The sequence below is a fragment of the Saimiri boliviensis genome, chromosome X (genome assembly GCF_048565385.1).
Source record: "Saimiri boliviensis isolate mSaiBol1 chromosome X, mSaiBol1.pri, whole genome shotgun sequence".
In the NCBI taxonomy this organism is placed as follows: Eukaryota; Metazoa; Chordata; class Mammalia; order Primates; family Cebidae; genus Saimiri; species Saimiri boliviensis.
In genome coordinates this window covers 65,911,165-65,928,113 of record NC_133470.1, presented here as the reverse complement: position 1 = coordinate 65,928,113, position 16,949 = coordinate 65,911,165, and the positions used below count along the sequence as shown (strand labels likewise).

The following is a 16,949-nucleotide window of genomic DNA, read 5'->3' as shown; positions in this document are numbered from 1 at the left end:
AACAGTAAAGTATAACAACTATTTACCTAGTATTTGTATTGTGTCAGGCACTTTAAATAGTATAGAAATTATTTGAAGTATATGTAAGGATATGTATAGGTTATATGCAAAACCATACATTATTTATATAAGGGACTTGAGCTTCCATGGATTTTGGTATCTGTGGAGGTGGGGGTGGGTTCTGGAACCAGTCTTCTATAGATACTGGGGGATGACTATACTTGCCATCGTTATAAAGCATAGTTATCCCGTTTGGTCAGGTTGGCTACATGTACTAGGAAGTACTCTGTTTCCATATTGCTGCTACTACCCAGGCAGGATTTTTCGTTCTGGTTGAAGTAGTTGTTTCTATTTAGCACATTGGTGTTCTGTTTTTCTATCCTTATAATAAAATGGTTTCAAGAGTGCTGGTACATGACTTGCTTTTCTTAATTGGGCAAATATTCCCTCTAAAATTATATGTTATTGTTTGACATATTAGCATATCTTATTCAGAAGCCAACTCAAGACTGCATTAGACTTTGATTCCTAGGTTTTACTATATGATTAAAGCAAGTCATTTTGCTAAGACTACCTACCACATCACCCCCTTTTGTTATTATTATTTTTTTTTCTGTACAGAGAAGACCATTTTGAAAACTTAAATTGCTCATTTGGTAATGTTACTACTTCAATTTAAAACCTGCCTGGTGTGTTGTAGTATCTTTTCACCAATGTACCATATTGTATAGTCATGTGAAATGCATTGTGTGAATAATTGTGGGTTTAGAAAGGGTAAATATATTTAAGAAAATGTTTTCTTGTATGTTTGGTGCCTATTTATTTATGTGTATATTTCATTTATAAGCAATGAGAATTTGTAAACAGTTTATTCCTGTTAAATATTTAGATTAATTTTCATTGTCTTTCTTGTTAATTACAGAGGAAAGATTATACAGCATTAACAAAATTCTTGCCTCCAAAACACGAGTATGTGTTAGCTGTGAGAATGACTCCTATTCAGTGCAAGCTCTATCAGTACTACTTAGATCACTTAACAGGTAACCAGTACACCTTGTTGATTTTATTTTCTCTATAAAGATATTCTTTTTCCAAAGAAGGTTATTCTAGTAATTTTACTATATCTGCTGTTCTTTTACAATTTTGCATTTGAATAAAATGGGTATGCTTGAAAGCACAAAATATTTCTAATTTAAAAAAACACCGATATTGTCAAAATAAAATTAAGAAGCAAACTGATGAAAAACATATACAGCATATATGAGTAATGCCCTTAATTTGTAAAGAGCTTTTATTTCAGAAAAATTATGAATGTGAATAAATCCATAAAAGAAGATCTACAAAATTCCAGAGTATTTTTTGAAAAAGTTTCACCCACATGAATAATAAAAGGCATATAAGTTGAATTCATGAGTTTGTTTCTCAGTTATTCAATTAATAAAGGTTGATGGCAAAAAAAGGTAAAATAGATGGCAAGGCATATAGTGTACTCTTCGTGTTATTATAAAAATGCACACAAATGCCTAGAATATACCAAAATGCTAACAGAAGTTGTTTTTTGGGTGCTTTTGTTATGAGGACCTAGTTTATTTCTTGCATTTTTCTATGCTTTCAGAAAATCCAATGAATAGGTATTGTTTTACCATCAATAAGAGTGTGTGTGTGTGTTCCTCTGTGCCTCAAAGTGTTCGTCTTCACCCAACAAAACCTAATCTTTGATCTGGAGTGAGATTTCTTACTTGTTGGTCACTTATTGTCGTACCTTTACCCAAATGATATTACAGATTTAATTAGGAGATACAGGTTAGAGAGTGCTCTTTGGCCCATTGTGGATACAGTAATCAAAAAAATAAAGGAGAATGGAAGTGTGTACACACATATTAAAATGATACTTCACTTTAACTAAAGTGGTACTCTTTTTGTAACAGCAGGACATCCTAGAGAGTAGAATGATGATTGGTCCTCAAGAAACATTCTGCCGGGGAAACCAGTATTTGAATCTTAGTGTTTTATGGAACTGCTTTTTTGGTCTTATAAAAACAATTTTTGTATTGACTTTTGGAAGAAAATCAGTTCCAATAAAGCACACATTTTCATTTGTATATCTGTCAGGAGCTGGTAGATACTACTATACTATTCTTTTATGAATAATAAAAATTACAGGCATAATTAAATAACCAAATACAGTTACCCCAATGAGAGAGTTGCTGTGTAGTTTAAGAGGGATGTTCAGATCTGTCTTTCATTAATGTCTGAGTGCTAAGGAGTAGTAAATTTGGCCATTTAATATTTTTTTCTTTTAAAATGTTTCATATTAGGGAAAATGCTCACAATGGTGTTTTAGGTTTTATAGAATTAGTTGTCTTTAATAACCAATCATAAGCTGGGCGCAGTGGTTCATGCCCGTAATCACAGCACTTTGGGAGGCCGAGGTGAGAGGATCACTTGAGCTCAGGGAGTTCGGGACAAGTCTGGGCAGCATAGTGAAACCTCATCTCCACAAAAAAATAAAAAAATTAACCAGGTGTGGTAGTGCATACCTGTAGTCCTAGCTACTTGGGAGGCTGAGGCAGGAGGTTTGCTTGAGCCTGAGAGGTCAAGGCTGCAGTGAGTCATGATTTTGCCACCACACTTCAGCCTGGGCAACAGAGCACTACCCAGTCTCAACAGTAATAATAACAACAGCAACAACAATCAGTCACAAATGTTAACAGCTCAGGTATAGATGTTAAGCTCTACTTCTGAGTTGACTTCATGGAGGTAGTTAATAGAATGATAGATACCAGAGTCTGGGAAGTATGTGTTGAGGGAGGGATAGAGAGAGGTTAGTTAATAGTTACAGACATGTAGTTAGATAGAAGGAATAAGTTCTACTGTTTGATAGCAGAATAGGGTGATGATAGTTAACAACAGTGCATTGTATATTTCAAAATGGCTAGAAGAGAGGACTTGAAATGTTCCCAACATATAAAAATGGTAAATACTCAATATGATGGATATCCTGAATACCCTGACTTGATCATTGCACATTCTATGCATGTAACAAAATATCACGTGTACTCTCAAAATATGTATGAATGTTATGTATCAATATTTAAAAATTTAAAAACCTTTTTTTGACAGCAATGCAGTTTTTTAAGAATTTAGAGGGCTTTGCTTTATTCTTTGTGACTATCATTGATAGGAGTAAATATTTAAAGCACTAACTGCCATAGCTAAAAGTCGAAAAGATATGATTGTTAAATTATTATCTGGTGCAATGAATCTTTCAGTTTTAGGGTGTGGGGTTTTCCTCTAACCAAATGCAATATTACCTGTAGAGTAGAATGCTGAGTTAAATAGCCCCTTTGAAAAACATTCATAAAAGGCCAAATGGGTTATATTAATGGCTACTCTGTCTTGATTCTCACTACAGATCTTCACAGTATTTCTCTTGAAATGTCACCTGTCTATCCTACTTGCATTTAAAATGTTTGGTATCTGTTAAATATTCCAGAATTTTTTTGTTTCTAATTAGGCTTTTTTAGACTGTGCTTACTTTTAAGAAGTTTACGCAAATTTCGCTTTTAACATTAGCAGGAGTTTCATGTTAATTTTATTAGTGATAATTTATAATATGTTTAATATTTGCAGTTTGAAAGTCCTAAGGGACTGGCTTTTAATGAATATTGAGGAAACCTAAAATCCTCTTAATTTTTCTTAGTTTTCTTTTTTCAGTGTAATTCTGTGGTTTGCCTTTTATTGTCAGGTATCAGAAGTTTATAATAACATGTAAGCCTCTGCAAGTAAATACTTAAGGTTTTATAAGCATGTGGATACCTAATTTTTTAATAACTAAATATTAATCTGGTTTTAAACTTAATATTAAAATCCACACACTGTCTTATTTTGACAGCTATGCAAAAAATAGAACACGGGAAAAGATAGCCCATAGAATGTGAGAAAATATTGCAAAACATGTATCTGATAAGGGATTCATATGCAGAATGTAGTTGTCCCTTGGTACATGTGGGGCATTGGTTCTAGGCTCTCCATGAGCATACCAAAATTTGCTAATACACAAATCCAGCAGAGCCTGCATAGATGAAAAGCCAAACATGGGTTTTACATTCTCTGACTACTATATTTTCCATCAACATTTGGTTGAAACACTCATACAAAGTGGACCCTTGTGGTTTAAACCTTTGGTGCACAAGGGTCAACTTAGATAAAGAACTCCTACAACTCAACAACAAAGAAACAATCTGTTTCAAAAATAAGCAAAAGATTTGAATAGACATTTCTCTAAAGAAGATAATACAAATGGCCATTAAGCACATGAAAAATGCTCAACATGTAACTACTCCTTAAAGGAATGCAGATCAAAACTACAGTGAGATACCATTTCATACCCATTATGCTGGCCATTATTTAAAAAAAAGGAAAATAAGTGCTTGTGAGGAGGTGGAGAAAGTGGAACTCTGTGCATTGCTAGTAGGAATGTCAGATGATATGGAAAAACATTTTGGTAGTAACTCAGAAAATTAAACATAGAATTACCATTTGATCTAATAGTTCCACTTATAGGTATACCAAAAAAGAAATTGAAAGCAGGAACTCAAACAGATACTTGCACACTTAAGTTTATAGCTTCATCATTCATAATGGTGAAAAAGGTGGAAGCAACCCAATTGTCCATTGATGGATGAATGGATAAACAAAATGTGGTATGGACATACTTCAGTGGAATATTACTGAGCCTTATAAAGGAGGGAAATTCTGACACTTGCTACCACATAGATGAAGCGTGAAGACATAATGTTAAGTGAAAGAAACCAGACACAAAAGGACAAATACTGTATAATTCTGTTTAAAGGTACCTAGGGCAGTCAAACTCTATGAGCAGAAAGTAGAATGGTGGTTACCAGGTGGGGGGGGGATGAAGGGAGTGGGAAGTTACTGTTAATGGATACAAAGTTTCTGTTTGGAATGATGAAAAAGTTCTAGAAATAAAGAGTGATGATGTTTGTACAACATTGTGATTATATGTAATGCTACTGAATTGTGTACTTAAAAAGTGGTTAAAGTGGTAAATTTTTTATTTTATTTTTATGTTAAGTTCTGGGATACGTGTGCAGAATGTGCAGCTTTGTTACATAGGTATACACGTGCCGTGGTGGTTTGCTGCACCTATCAAGTCGTCATCTAGGTTTCAAGTCCTGCATGCATTAGGTATTTGTCCTAGTAATCTCCCTCCCCTTGACCTCCACTCCCCGAGAGGCCCCAGTGTGTGATGTTCCCTGTGTCTATGTGTTCTTATTTAAAACAGTAAAATTTTTAATGTATATTTTGCCAGAGTTTAAAAAGTACCCCCAAATGCAGCCCAATAATATGCTTTTTTCTCTAAAAATGCATGAACCCAAGTGCCACTCTTTAGAGATTGATTCAAAAGGTCTGGAGTGGGGCCCATGCATCTACATTTTTATGAGCCCTGCAAGTGATTTTGACGGACCATCAGCTTAAGAACCATTGCTGTAAATTTGTAACTTTGGTAAGGGGTGAGCTGAAACCTGAGATGAGTGTTACCTAGACAAGGGGAACATGGGGAAATGACAATGAAATGTTAACTTTGGTGGTTTTCTCTAAGTGATGGAAATATTAATTCTTTTGTATTTTACTTGTTATATCTATTTCTGCAAAATTACAAAATACAAGAAATATACATATATGTAGAATGTCCATAATCAGAAACACACTTTAAAGTTTCATTTTGTTTTTAATTGACACATAGTAATTGTGTATATTAATGGGCATAGGGTGATATTTTTATACATGTATACATTCTGTAATAAAACTAGAAGCATATCTGTCACTTCAAACACTTGTCATTTCTTTGTGGTGAGAACATTCAAAATTCTAGCTATTTTTAAAAATTTTATTTCTTTAATTAAGTATTTATTTTTAAAATTTTATATATAGAGACGGGGTCTTGCATGTTTCCCAGGCTGGTCTTGAACTCCTGGGCTCAAGTGATCTCCCATCTCAGCCTCTCAAAGTGCTGGGATTACAGGTGTAAGCCACCATGCCTGGCTTTGTCTAGCTATTTCAATAAGTTATTAAGTTAAATTTAGTGTTCAAAAATATTATGACTAACATTGGGATAGTGTAGTTCAAGCCAGGAAAATAATGTACAATAGTAATTTCCAAACGTGGTTATATTGTCAGAGTCATCGTTAAACCTAGGACACTATTAAATTGACAAAGATAAATGATACCAAGTATTGTTGAGGCTATAGAGAAATGGGCCCTCTTGATGGTAACATAAATTGGATAGTAATTTGGGAAGGGACATCAAAATTAATTTCAGTTGTAAGCTTTTTTCCAAAGATAATGGTCAGAAATGTATGCAGAGCTTTATATTAAAGGATGTTAATCTCAGGGTTTGTTTCAAAGCTTAGTTTTCTGGCTGCAGAAATAGCAATGTGTTCATTGTGAAGTATATATGAAATATATAAAGGCACTAATACAATAAAAACTACCTATAATCTCATAAATTAGAATTTGCAACTTCTTATTAATATTTGATATTTTGCTTTCCAGTTTTTAAAATGTATGTGTGACACTTAAAATGGCATAAACAGGCAATACGTATACATTGTGTTTATATACTATATGTATTTATGTATTTTTTCAGTGGCTGGAATTATATTATCTAGCTTGTGACCTAAAGTGAAATGTTATCTGTTGTGGCATTCTTTATAATAATGAAAAATGTGAAATTAACGGGAAACCTCAACTTTTGGGGATAGTTTATATTATGGTGTATCAACATAATCTAATACCATGCAAGAAGATACGTTAAATACTGTAACAAGGAATATCATGTGTTACTATTTAGGAATATATTGAATATATTATGTAATAAAGATTATGAAATAGGAACCATTTCTGTGAAATATAAAGGATATATATGAAAATGCATAGCAAAATTATCAAAAAGATAATGCCACAAAATATTTTTTAGTGTACACATTAATATTTTCAAATTTGTAGAATTGTGTTTATAACGTGTATTAAATTACCTCTTCAAATTTGTTCTAGCCTTTTCTCTCTCTTTTGATAAGACGTTTATCAGCTTTTCGTACTCTGTCAACCATGTGTCTTAAGATCTCTTCCATGGCTGGGCGCGGTGGCTCAGCCTGTAATCCCAGCACTTTGGGAGGCTGAGGCAGGTGGATCATGAGGTCAAGAGATCGAGACCATCCCGGTCAACATGGTGAAACCCCGTCTCTACTAAAAATACAAAAAATTAGCTGGGCATGGTGGCACGTGCCTGTAATCCCAGCTACTCAGGAGGCTGAGGCAGGAGAATTGCCTGAACCCAGGAGGCGGAGGTTGCGGTGAGCCGAGATCACGCCATTGCACTCCAGCCTGGGGTAACAAGAGCGAAACTCTGCCTCAAAAAAAAAAAAAAAAAATCTCTTCCATATTCCTGATTGCTTTAACTCTGCTGCGTTAAGTTAGTATGTTCTGACATATCTTTTAGCTAAGTAGTTTTTCTCTTTAGATGTGTGTCTTATGCTATTAAGAGGAATTGAATTGAAATGTAAAACTCAATGGCTTTTTCCTGAGGTCAGGAACAAAGCAAGGATATCTACTCTTGCTTCTTATATTTAACATTTTCTAGAGGTTCCAGCCAGGACAGTCATACCAGAAAATTAACTAAAAGTATTCCACAGTGTCATGGAAGGGGTAGAACTATTTCAATTTGCAGGTGACATGATAGTATATAGAGACAAAATTTATTTTTTTAAGTTTTGTGGGTACATAGTAGGTGTGTATATTTTTGGGATACATGAGATTTTTTAATACAACCATACAATGCTTAATAATCACATCAGGTTAAATGAGGTATCCATCTCAAGCATTTATCCTTGACGTGTTACAAACAAGTCATTATATTATTTTATTTATTTTAAAGTGTACAATAAATTACTGTTGCCTGTAGTCACCCTGTTCTATGAAACACTAGATCTCATTCGTTCTGTCTAACAATATATTTGTACCTATTAACCATCCCTCCTTTCCCTGTGCCCTACGACCCTTCACAGCTTCTATTAAACATCATTCTATTAAGTGAAATAATGAACTCTGTGAGTTCAGTTGTTTTAAATTTTAGCTTCTGGCTGGATATGGTGGCTCACGCCTATAATACCAGCACTTTGGAAGGCCAAGGCAGATGGGTCACTTGAGGTCAGGAGTTTGAGACCAGCCTAGCCAGCATGGTGAAACCCTATCTATAAAAAAAAATATAAAAGGCATGGTGGCATGTGCCTGTAATCCTGGCTACTCAGGAGGCTGAGGCAGGATAATTGCTTGAACCTTGGAGGCAGGTTGCAGTGAGTTGTGATTGTGCCACTGCATTCCAGCCTTTGTGACAGAGCTACCTCAAAAAAAAAAAAAAAAAAAAAAAAAAAAATTCTTAGCTCCCAAAATAAGTGAGAATATGTGAAATTTGTCCTCCTATACCTGGCTTATTTCACTTAACATAATGACCTGCATTTCCATCCATGTTGTTTAAAGTGACAGGATCTCATTCTCTTTTATGCCTGCATAGTACTCCATTGTGTACATGTACCACATTTTCTTTATTCATTTATCTCTTGATGTATATTAGGTTGTTTCCAAATCTTGGCTGTTGTAAACAGTGCTGCAACAAACACAGGAGTCCCAATATCTCTTCAATATACTGATTTTCTTTCTTTTGACTTTATACCCAGCTGTGGGATTGCTAGATCATATGGTAGCTCTATTTTTGCTTTTTTGAGGAACCTCCAAACTTTTCTCCATAGTGGTTGTACTAATTTACATTCCCACCAGCAGTGTATGTGAGTTCCCTTTTCTCCACCTTCTTGCCAGCATTTTTCTGTCTTTTGGATAAAAGCCACTCTAACTGGGGTGAGATGATATTTTATTGTAGTTTTGATTAGCATTTCTCTGATGACCAATGATGTTGAGTACCTTTCTTTTATCTGTTTGCCATTTGCATGTCTTCTCTTGAGAAATGTCTGTTCAGATCTTTTGCCCACTTTTAAATCGGATTGTTAGAATTTTTTCCATTTGACTTGTTTCAGCTCTTTATATATTGTGGTTATTAATCCCTTGTCAGATGGGTAGTTTGCAGATATTTTCTCTCACCCTGTGGGTTGTCTCTTCACTTTGTTGGATTGTATTCTTTGCTGTGCAGAAGCTTTTTAACTTGATGTGATCCCATTTGTCCAGTTTTTGAGTTGGTTGCTTCTGCTTTTGAGGTATTACTCAAGACATCTTTGCCCAGTCCAGTATCCTGTAGAGTTTCACCAATGGTGTCTCTTAGTAATTTCATAGTTTGAGGTCTTAGATTTAAGTTTTTAATACATTTGAACATGATTTTTGCATATGGCAATAGATAGGTGTCCAGATTCATTCTTCTTTGTATGGATATCCAATTTTCCCAGTATCACTTATTGAAGAGATTATCCTTTCCCCCATATATGTTCATGGCATCTGTGTAAAGTATGAGTCACTGTAGGTGTGTGGACTTGTTTCTTGGTTTACTATTCTGTTTCATTGGCCTTTGTGTCTTTTTATGCTAGTACCATGCTGTTTTGATTGCTGTAGTTCTGTAGTATACTTTGAAGTTAGGTAATGAGATTCCTCCCATTTTGTTCTTTTCACTCAGGATAGCTTTCACTGTTCTGGGTCTTTCATGGTTCTATATACGTTTCAGAGTAGTTTTTTCAGTTTCTTTGAAGAATATCATTGGTATTTATTTCATAGGGATTGCTTTGAATCTGAAGATTCGTTTGGGTAGTATGGACATTTTAACAATATTGATTATTTCGATCTATGAACATGGAACGTCTTTCCATTTTTGGTGTCCTCTTCCATTTCTCACATCAGTGTTTTATATTTTTCATTGTAGAGTTCTTTTACTTCTTTTTGTTTATTTTTGAGACAGAGTCTCATTCTCTCACCTAGGCTGGGGTGCAGTGGTGTGCTCTTGGCTCATTGCAACCTGTGCCTCCTGGTTTCAGCGATTCTTGTCCCTCAGCCTCTGGAGTAGCTGGGATTACAGGTGTGCACCACCACAGTCCACTAATTTTTGAATTTTTAGTAGAGGCAGGGTTTTGCCATGTTGGCCAGGCTGATCTTGAATTCCTGGCCTCAAGTAATCTGCCTGCCTTGGTCTCCCACAGTGCTGGGATTACAGGCATGAGCCACTGTGCCCAGCCTCACTTCTTTAATTCAGTTAATTCCTGAATATTTTATTTTATTTGTAGCTATTGTGAGTGAGATTACTTTCTTGATTTCTTCATATTGTTCACTGTTGGCATATAGAAGTGCCAATTGATTTTTGTATATTGATTTTGTTACCTGCCACTTTACTGAAATTGTTGATCGTTTCTAATAGTTTTTTGGTGGAGTCTAGGTTTTTTCCCAAATATAATGTCATGTCGTCTGCAAACAAGGATAATTTGACTTCTTCCTTTCCAATTTGTATGTGCTTTATTTTTTTTTATCTTGTTTGATTACTTTTACTAGGATTTCCCGTATGATGTTGAGTAACAGTAGTGAAAGTGGGCATCCTTGTTGTGTTCAAGATCTTAGAGCAAAGACTTTCAGTTTTTTCCCATTCAGTATGATACTAGCTGTGGGTCTGTGGTATATGGCTTGTATTATGTCGAAGTATGTTCCTATTATACCCAGTTTTTTGAGGGTTTTTTTTTTATCATAAAGGGATGTTGAATAGTATCACATGTATTTCCACCATGAATTTAAATGATTATATGGTTTTTATCCTTCATTGTGTTGATATGATGTATCACATTGATTTCCTTGTGTGTGTGTGTGTGTGTATTTTTTTTTTTTTTTTTTTTTTTGTAGAGATGAGGTCTCCTTATATTGCCTGGGATTTTCTTGAGCTCCTGGACTCAAGGGATCCTGCCACCTCTGCCTGCTGAAGTGGTGGGCTTACAGGCATGAGCCACCACACTCAGCTGATTTCCATAAATTGAACCATCCTTGAATCCCTAGGATAAACCCCACTTGGTCATGATGAATGACCTTTTTACTGTGTTGTTCAATTTTTTTGCTAGTATTTTGTTGAGGATTTTTGCATGAATGCTCGTCAGGAATATTGGCCTATAGTTTTCTTTTTTTGTCTCTTTGTCTGGTTTTGGTATCATTGTAAAACTGGTCTCAGAAAGAATTTGGAAGTATTCCTTTTCTATTTTTCAGAATAGTTTGAGGAGAATTGGAATTACTACTTCTTGGAATGTTTGGTAAAATTCAACAGTGAAGGTATTGGGTACCTGGCTTTTCATTTTTTCTTTTTCTTTGGAGGGTGGGGTTAGGGCTTTATATTCCATAATATGTTTATTTTATTTTACATTTTCATTTTAGGTTCAGGGGTACATGTGCACATAAATTGGGGTAAATTTACCTGTATATGTACCCCTGAACCTAAAATGAAAAAATGATGTAGGTAAATTGGAGTCTTTAGGTTTTCTTTCCTTGAGAGACTTTTTATTATGACTTTGATCTCATCACTTGTTATTGGTCTGTTCAGGTTTTGGATTTTTTCCTCGTTCAATCTTGGTAGATTGCATGTGTCTAGGAATTTGTCCATTTCTTCTAGGTTTTCCAATTTATTGTCATATAGTTGGTCATAGTAGCCTCTAATGGTCATTTAAATGTCTGTGGTATCAGTTGCAGTATCTCCTTTTCCATCTCTGATTTCATTTATTTGGGTATTCTCTCTCTTTTCATAATTAGTCTGGCTAAATGTTTGTTGACTTTATCTTTTCAAAAATCCAAGGGTTTGTTTCATTGGTCCTTTCTACTTCTCTTGCTTTTCTATGTAAGATGCATCGTTAAGTTGTTTATTTGAAGTTCTTCTTTCTTTGATGTGGGTGCTTATAGCTATAAATGTCTGAGTACTGCTTTTACTGTATCACATAGGTTTTTGATATGTTGTATTTCCGTTATTATGTGTTTCAAGAAATTTTTAATTTCTTTTTCAATTTCTTCACTAACCCTCTGGTTATTCAGGAGCATATTGTTTAATTTCCATTTGTTCATATAATATCAAAACTTTCTTGTTATTGATTCTAGTTTTATTTCATTTTGGTCAGAGAAGATACTTGATATGATTTCAATTTATTAGAATTTTTAAATACTTTTTTTTTTAGCTTAACATATGGTGTCTCTTTGAGAATCATCCATGTGCTGGGGAGAATATGTATTATGTAGCCACTAAATGAAATATTCTTTAAATATCTATTTATTTGGTCTGTAGTGCAGGTTAAGTCTGATATTTCTTTGTTGGTTTTCTGTCTGGATTATCTGTCCAACACTGAAAATGTGGTGTTGAAGTTTCCAGTTATTACTGTACTGGGGCCTGTCTCTCTGTTTCTAATGTTTCCTTTGTGTATCTGGGTGCTCCAGTGTTGGGTGCATATATATTTAAAATTATTACATCCTGGCCAGGCACAGTGTCTCACGCCTGTAATCCTGGCACTTTGGGAGGCCGAGGTGGGCAGATCACTTTGGGTCAGCAGTTTGACACCAGCCTGGCCAACCATGGTGAAACCCTGTCTCTACTAAAAATAAAAAAATTAGCCGGGCATGAAGGTAGGTGCCTGTAATCCCAGCTACTTGGGAGGCTAAGGTAGGAGAACCCCTTGAACCTGGGAAACGGAGGTTTCAGTGAGCCAAGATCCTGCCACTGCACTCTAGCCTGGGCAAGAGAGGGAGACTCAATAAATACATACATACACACATACATACATACATACATCTATCCATCCATCCATCCATCCATCCATCCATCCATCCTTCCTTCCTTCCTTCCTTCCTTCCATCCTCTGGCTAAACTTACTCCTTTATTAGTATATAGTGACCTCCTTTGTCTCTTCTTAAAATTTTTGTCTTGAAATCTATTTTTTCTAAATATAGTGGCTTATTTATAGGTTCTTTTTTGGTTTCCATTGGCATGGAATATTTTGTTTTTCATCCCTTTAGTTGAGTCTATGTGTGTTTTTATAGGAGAAGTGTATTTCTTGGAAGGTAGCAGACCAATGGCTGTTGTTTTTACATCCATTTGGCCAGTCTGTGTCTTTTGATGGGGGAATTTAGTCCATTTGTATTCAGTGTTATTTGGAGTCTCGATCTGTAGCCCAGGATGGAGTGCAATGGCATGATCTCTGCTCACTGCAACCTCCACCTCCCAGGCTCAAGCTATTCTCCTGCCTCAGCCTTTCAAGTAGCTTGGATTATAGACATGCGCCACCAAGCCCAGCTAATTTTTGTATTTTTGGTAGAGGCGGATTTTGCTGTGTCAGCCAGGCTGGTCTCAAACTCCTGACCTCAGGTGATCCACCCACCTCAGCCTCCCAAAGTGCTTGGATTACAGGTGTGAGCCACCATGCCCGGCACTATTATTACTGTTTTGAGACAGAGTCTTGCCCTGTTGCTCAGGCCGGAGTGGTAATTTTTGTATTTTCAATAGAGACAGGGTTTCATCATGTTGGCCGGGCTGGTCTCCAACTTCTGACCTCAAGTGATCCACCCATGGCCTCCAAAAGTGCTGGGGTTACAGGCGTGATCCACTGCTGCTGGCCATCGTAATGTTTGTATTACTTTGCTTTGTAATGTAATTCGAAACCAGGAAATGCCTCCAACTTTGATTTTTTTTTTTTTTTTTTGGTCAAAATTGTATTCACTATTTGGGGTGTTTTTTGGATCCATACAAATTTTACGATTGCTTTTTTATTTTTTTCAAGGAGAATTTCATTGCAATTTTGATGGGAATTGTGTTGAATCTGTATGTCACTTTGGGTAGTGTGTATATTGTAAAAGCATTAGGTTTGCTAATACACAAATGTAGAATATTTGTGTTCAATTTCTTTCGTCAGTGTTTTTTAGTTTTCAGTGTACAGATCTTTCACTCCATTGGTTAAATTAATTTGTAAGCATTTTGTTTATCATGCTACTATAAATGGTATTGTTTTCTTGATTTCTTTTTCTGATTATTTTTGTGTAAAGAAATGGAACTGAGTTTTGTATGTTGATTTTGTAGCCTCCGGTATTACTCAGTATATTTATTCTAACAGTTTTTTACTGGAGTCCTTAGGGACTTCTATATATAGGATCATGTCTTCTGCAAACAAGGATGATTTTAATTATTGATTTCTGATTTGGATGCCTTTTATTTGTTTTTCTTGTCTAATTGCTCTTGGTAGTACTTCCAGTACTGTGATAAAGAGAAATGATGACAGGTGGGCATCCTTGTTTTGTACATGATCTTAGAGGAAAAGCTTAGTTTTCCCCTATTGAGTGTGATATGACCTGTGGGATTATATAAATGGGGTTTATTATATTGAGGAAATGTTCTTCTATAACTGTTTTGTTGAGAGGTTTTATCATGAAAGTATTTTGAACTTTGTCAGATGCTTTTTCTGCACCTATTGAGGTAATTATGTGGTTTTCATCTTTCATTTTGTTAATGTGATTTATCACATTGGTTATTTTGCATATGTTAGGACAACCTTGCATCCCAGGAATAAATCCCAGTTGGTCATGGTGTATAAACTTTTTGATGTGTTGTTGAATTAGGTTAGTTAGTATTTTATTGAGGGTTTTAATATCTATGTTCATCAGTGATATTGGCCTATAGTTTATTTTCTTATAGCATCTTTGTTTGCCTTTGGTATCAGAGTAATATTTACCTCACAAAAAGAGTTTAGAAGTGTTTCCTGTAATTCTGTTTTTGGAAGAATTGCTATTCATTGCTTTTGCATGTTTGTTAGAATTCAGTTTTGAAGCTCTCTGGTTCTGGGCTCTTCTTTGTTGGGAGGTTTTAAAAATTACTACTTGTTTCTTTTTCTTAATTAAATTAATTCATTTATTTTTATTTTTCTTGAGACAGAGTATCACTCTGTTGCTCAGGCTGGAGTGCAATGGCATGATCTCAGCTCACTGCAACCTTTGCCTCCCAGGTTCAAGCAGTTCTCCTGCCTCAGCCTCCCAAGTAGCTGGGATTACAGATGCCCAGCACCATGCTTGGCTAAATTTTTGTATTTTTGGTAGAGATGGGGTTTCATCATGTTGGCCAGGCTGTTCTTGAACTTCTGACCTCAGATGATCCATCTGCCTCGGCCTCCCAAAGTGCTGGGATTATAGGTGTGAGCCATCTGAATTTTATTTGTATAAATTTATGGAGTATATGTGTAATTTCCTTACATGGATATATTATGCAGAGGTGAAATGAGGGCTTTTAGTGTATCTGCAGAATAATGTACATTCTATCCATTAAGTAGTTTTCATTCACTCTTCTCCTTCCTCCCTGCCTCCCCCACCCCGACCCCTGCAAGTCTCCATTGTTTATCATTCCACACTCTACATCCATGTGTTCACATTATTTAGCCCCACTTAAAGGGGAGAACATGACAATATTATCGTTCTGTGTCTGAATTGTTTCACTTAAGATAATCGCCTCCAGTTCCATCCATGTTACTGCAGAAGACATGCTTTCATTCTTTTTTATGGCCAAATAGTATTCCACTGTATATAGATACCACATTTTCTTTATTCATATTTTGATGTACACTTTGGTTGATTCCATAGCTTTGCTGTTGTGAATAGTGCTGCAATAAGCATAAGTGCAGGTATCTTTGTTTAGAAAACCTTTTTGATGTGATTTCTTTTCCTTTTGGTAGTTACCTAGTAGTGGGAGTGCTGGATCAAAAATTAGTACTATTTTTAGTTCTTTGAGTAATCTCCATACTGTTTTTCACAGACTTTATAGTAATTTACATTTTCATCAATAGTGTAAACATAATCCCTTTTCTCTACATCTTTGCCAACATTTGTTATTTTTTGACTTTTTACAAATAGCCATTCTAACTGGGGAAGATATGTCACTGTGATTTTGATTGGCATATTTCTGGTGTTTGGTGATGTTGAGAATTTTTTCTTTTTTTTTCTTTTTTTTTTTCTTTTCCTTTTTTTTAATTGCATTTTAGGTTTTGGGGTACATTTGAAGATCATGCAAGATAGTTGCATAGGTACACACATGGCAGTGTGATTTGCTGCCTTCCTCCCCTTCACCTGCATCTGGTATTTCTCCCCATGCTCTCTCTCCCCAACTCCCTACTCCCCACTGTCCTTCCCTATTTCCCCCAAACAGAACCCAGTATTTAGTGCTCCCCTTCCTGTGTCCATGTGTTCTCATTGTTCAACACCCGCCTATGAGTGAGAACATGTGGTGTTTGATTTTCTGCTCTTGTGTCAGTTTGCTGAGAGTGATGGTTTCCAGGTTCATCCATGTCCCTACAAAGGACACGAACTCATCATTTTTGATGGCTGCATAATATTCCATGGTGTATATGTGCCACATTTTCCTTGTCCAGTCTATTATCAATTGGCATTTGGGTTGGTTCCAGGTCTTTGCTATTGTAAACAGTGCTGCAATGAACATTCGTGTGTATGTGTCCTTATAGTAGAATGATTTATAATCCTTTGGATATATACCCAGTAATGGGATTGCTGGGTCAAATGGAATTTCTGTTTGTAGGTCCTTGAGGAATCGCCACCGTGTATTCCACAATGGTTGAACTAATTTACACTCCCACCAGCAGTGTAAAAGTGTTCCTATTTCTCCACATCTTCTCCAGCATCTTTTGTCTCTAGGTTTTTTAATGATCGCCATTCTAACTGGCATGAGATGGTATCTCAATGTAGTTTTGATTTGCATTTCTCTAATGACCAGTGATGATGAGCATTTTTTCATGTTCATTGGCCTCATGTATGTCTTCTTTTGTAAAGTGTCTGTGCATATCCTTTGCCCACTTTTGAATGGGCTTGTTTGTTTTTTTCTTGTAAATCTGTTTTAGTTCTTTGTAAATTCTGGATACGAGCCCTTTGTC

At 35.6% G+C, this 16,949-nt stretch overlaps 1 protein-coding gene across 13 annotated transcripts in view; it reads left to right on the top strand.

Annotated features, from left to right (window-relative positions):
• The window catches only part of ATRX (ATRX chromatin remodeler), a 312,128-nt gene that overhangs the window by 167,418 nt on the left and 127,761 nt on the right, over nt 1–16,949 (top strand). For all 13 annotated transcript variants that reach the window (XM_074391843.1, XM_074391840.1, XM_003936850.4 and 10 more), the window contains one exon: nt 923–1,040. In XM_074391843.1, the coding sequence (XP_074247944.1) occupies nt 923–1,040 (118 nt within the window). The remainder of the gene's footprint in view (nt 1–922; nt 1,041–16,949) is intronic.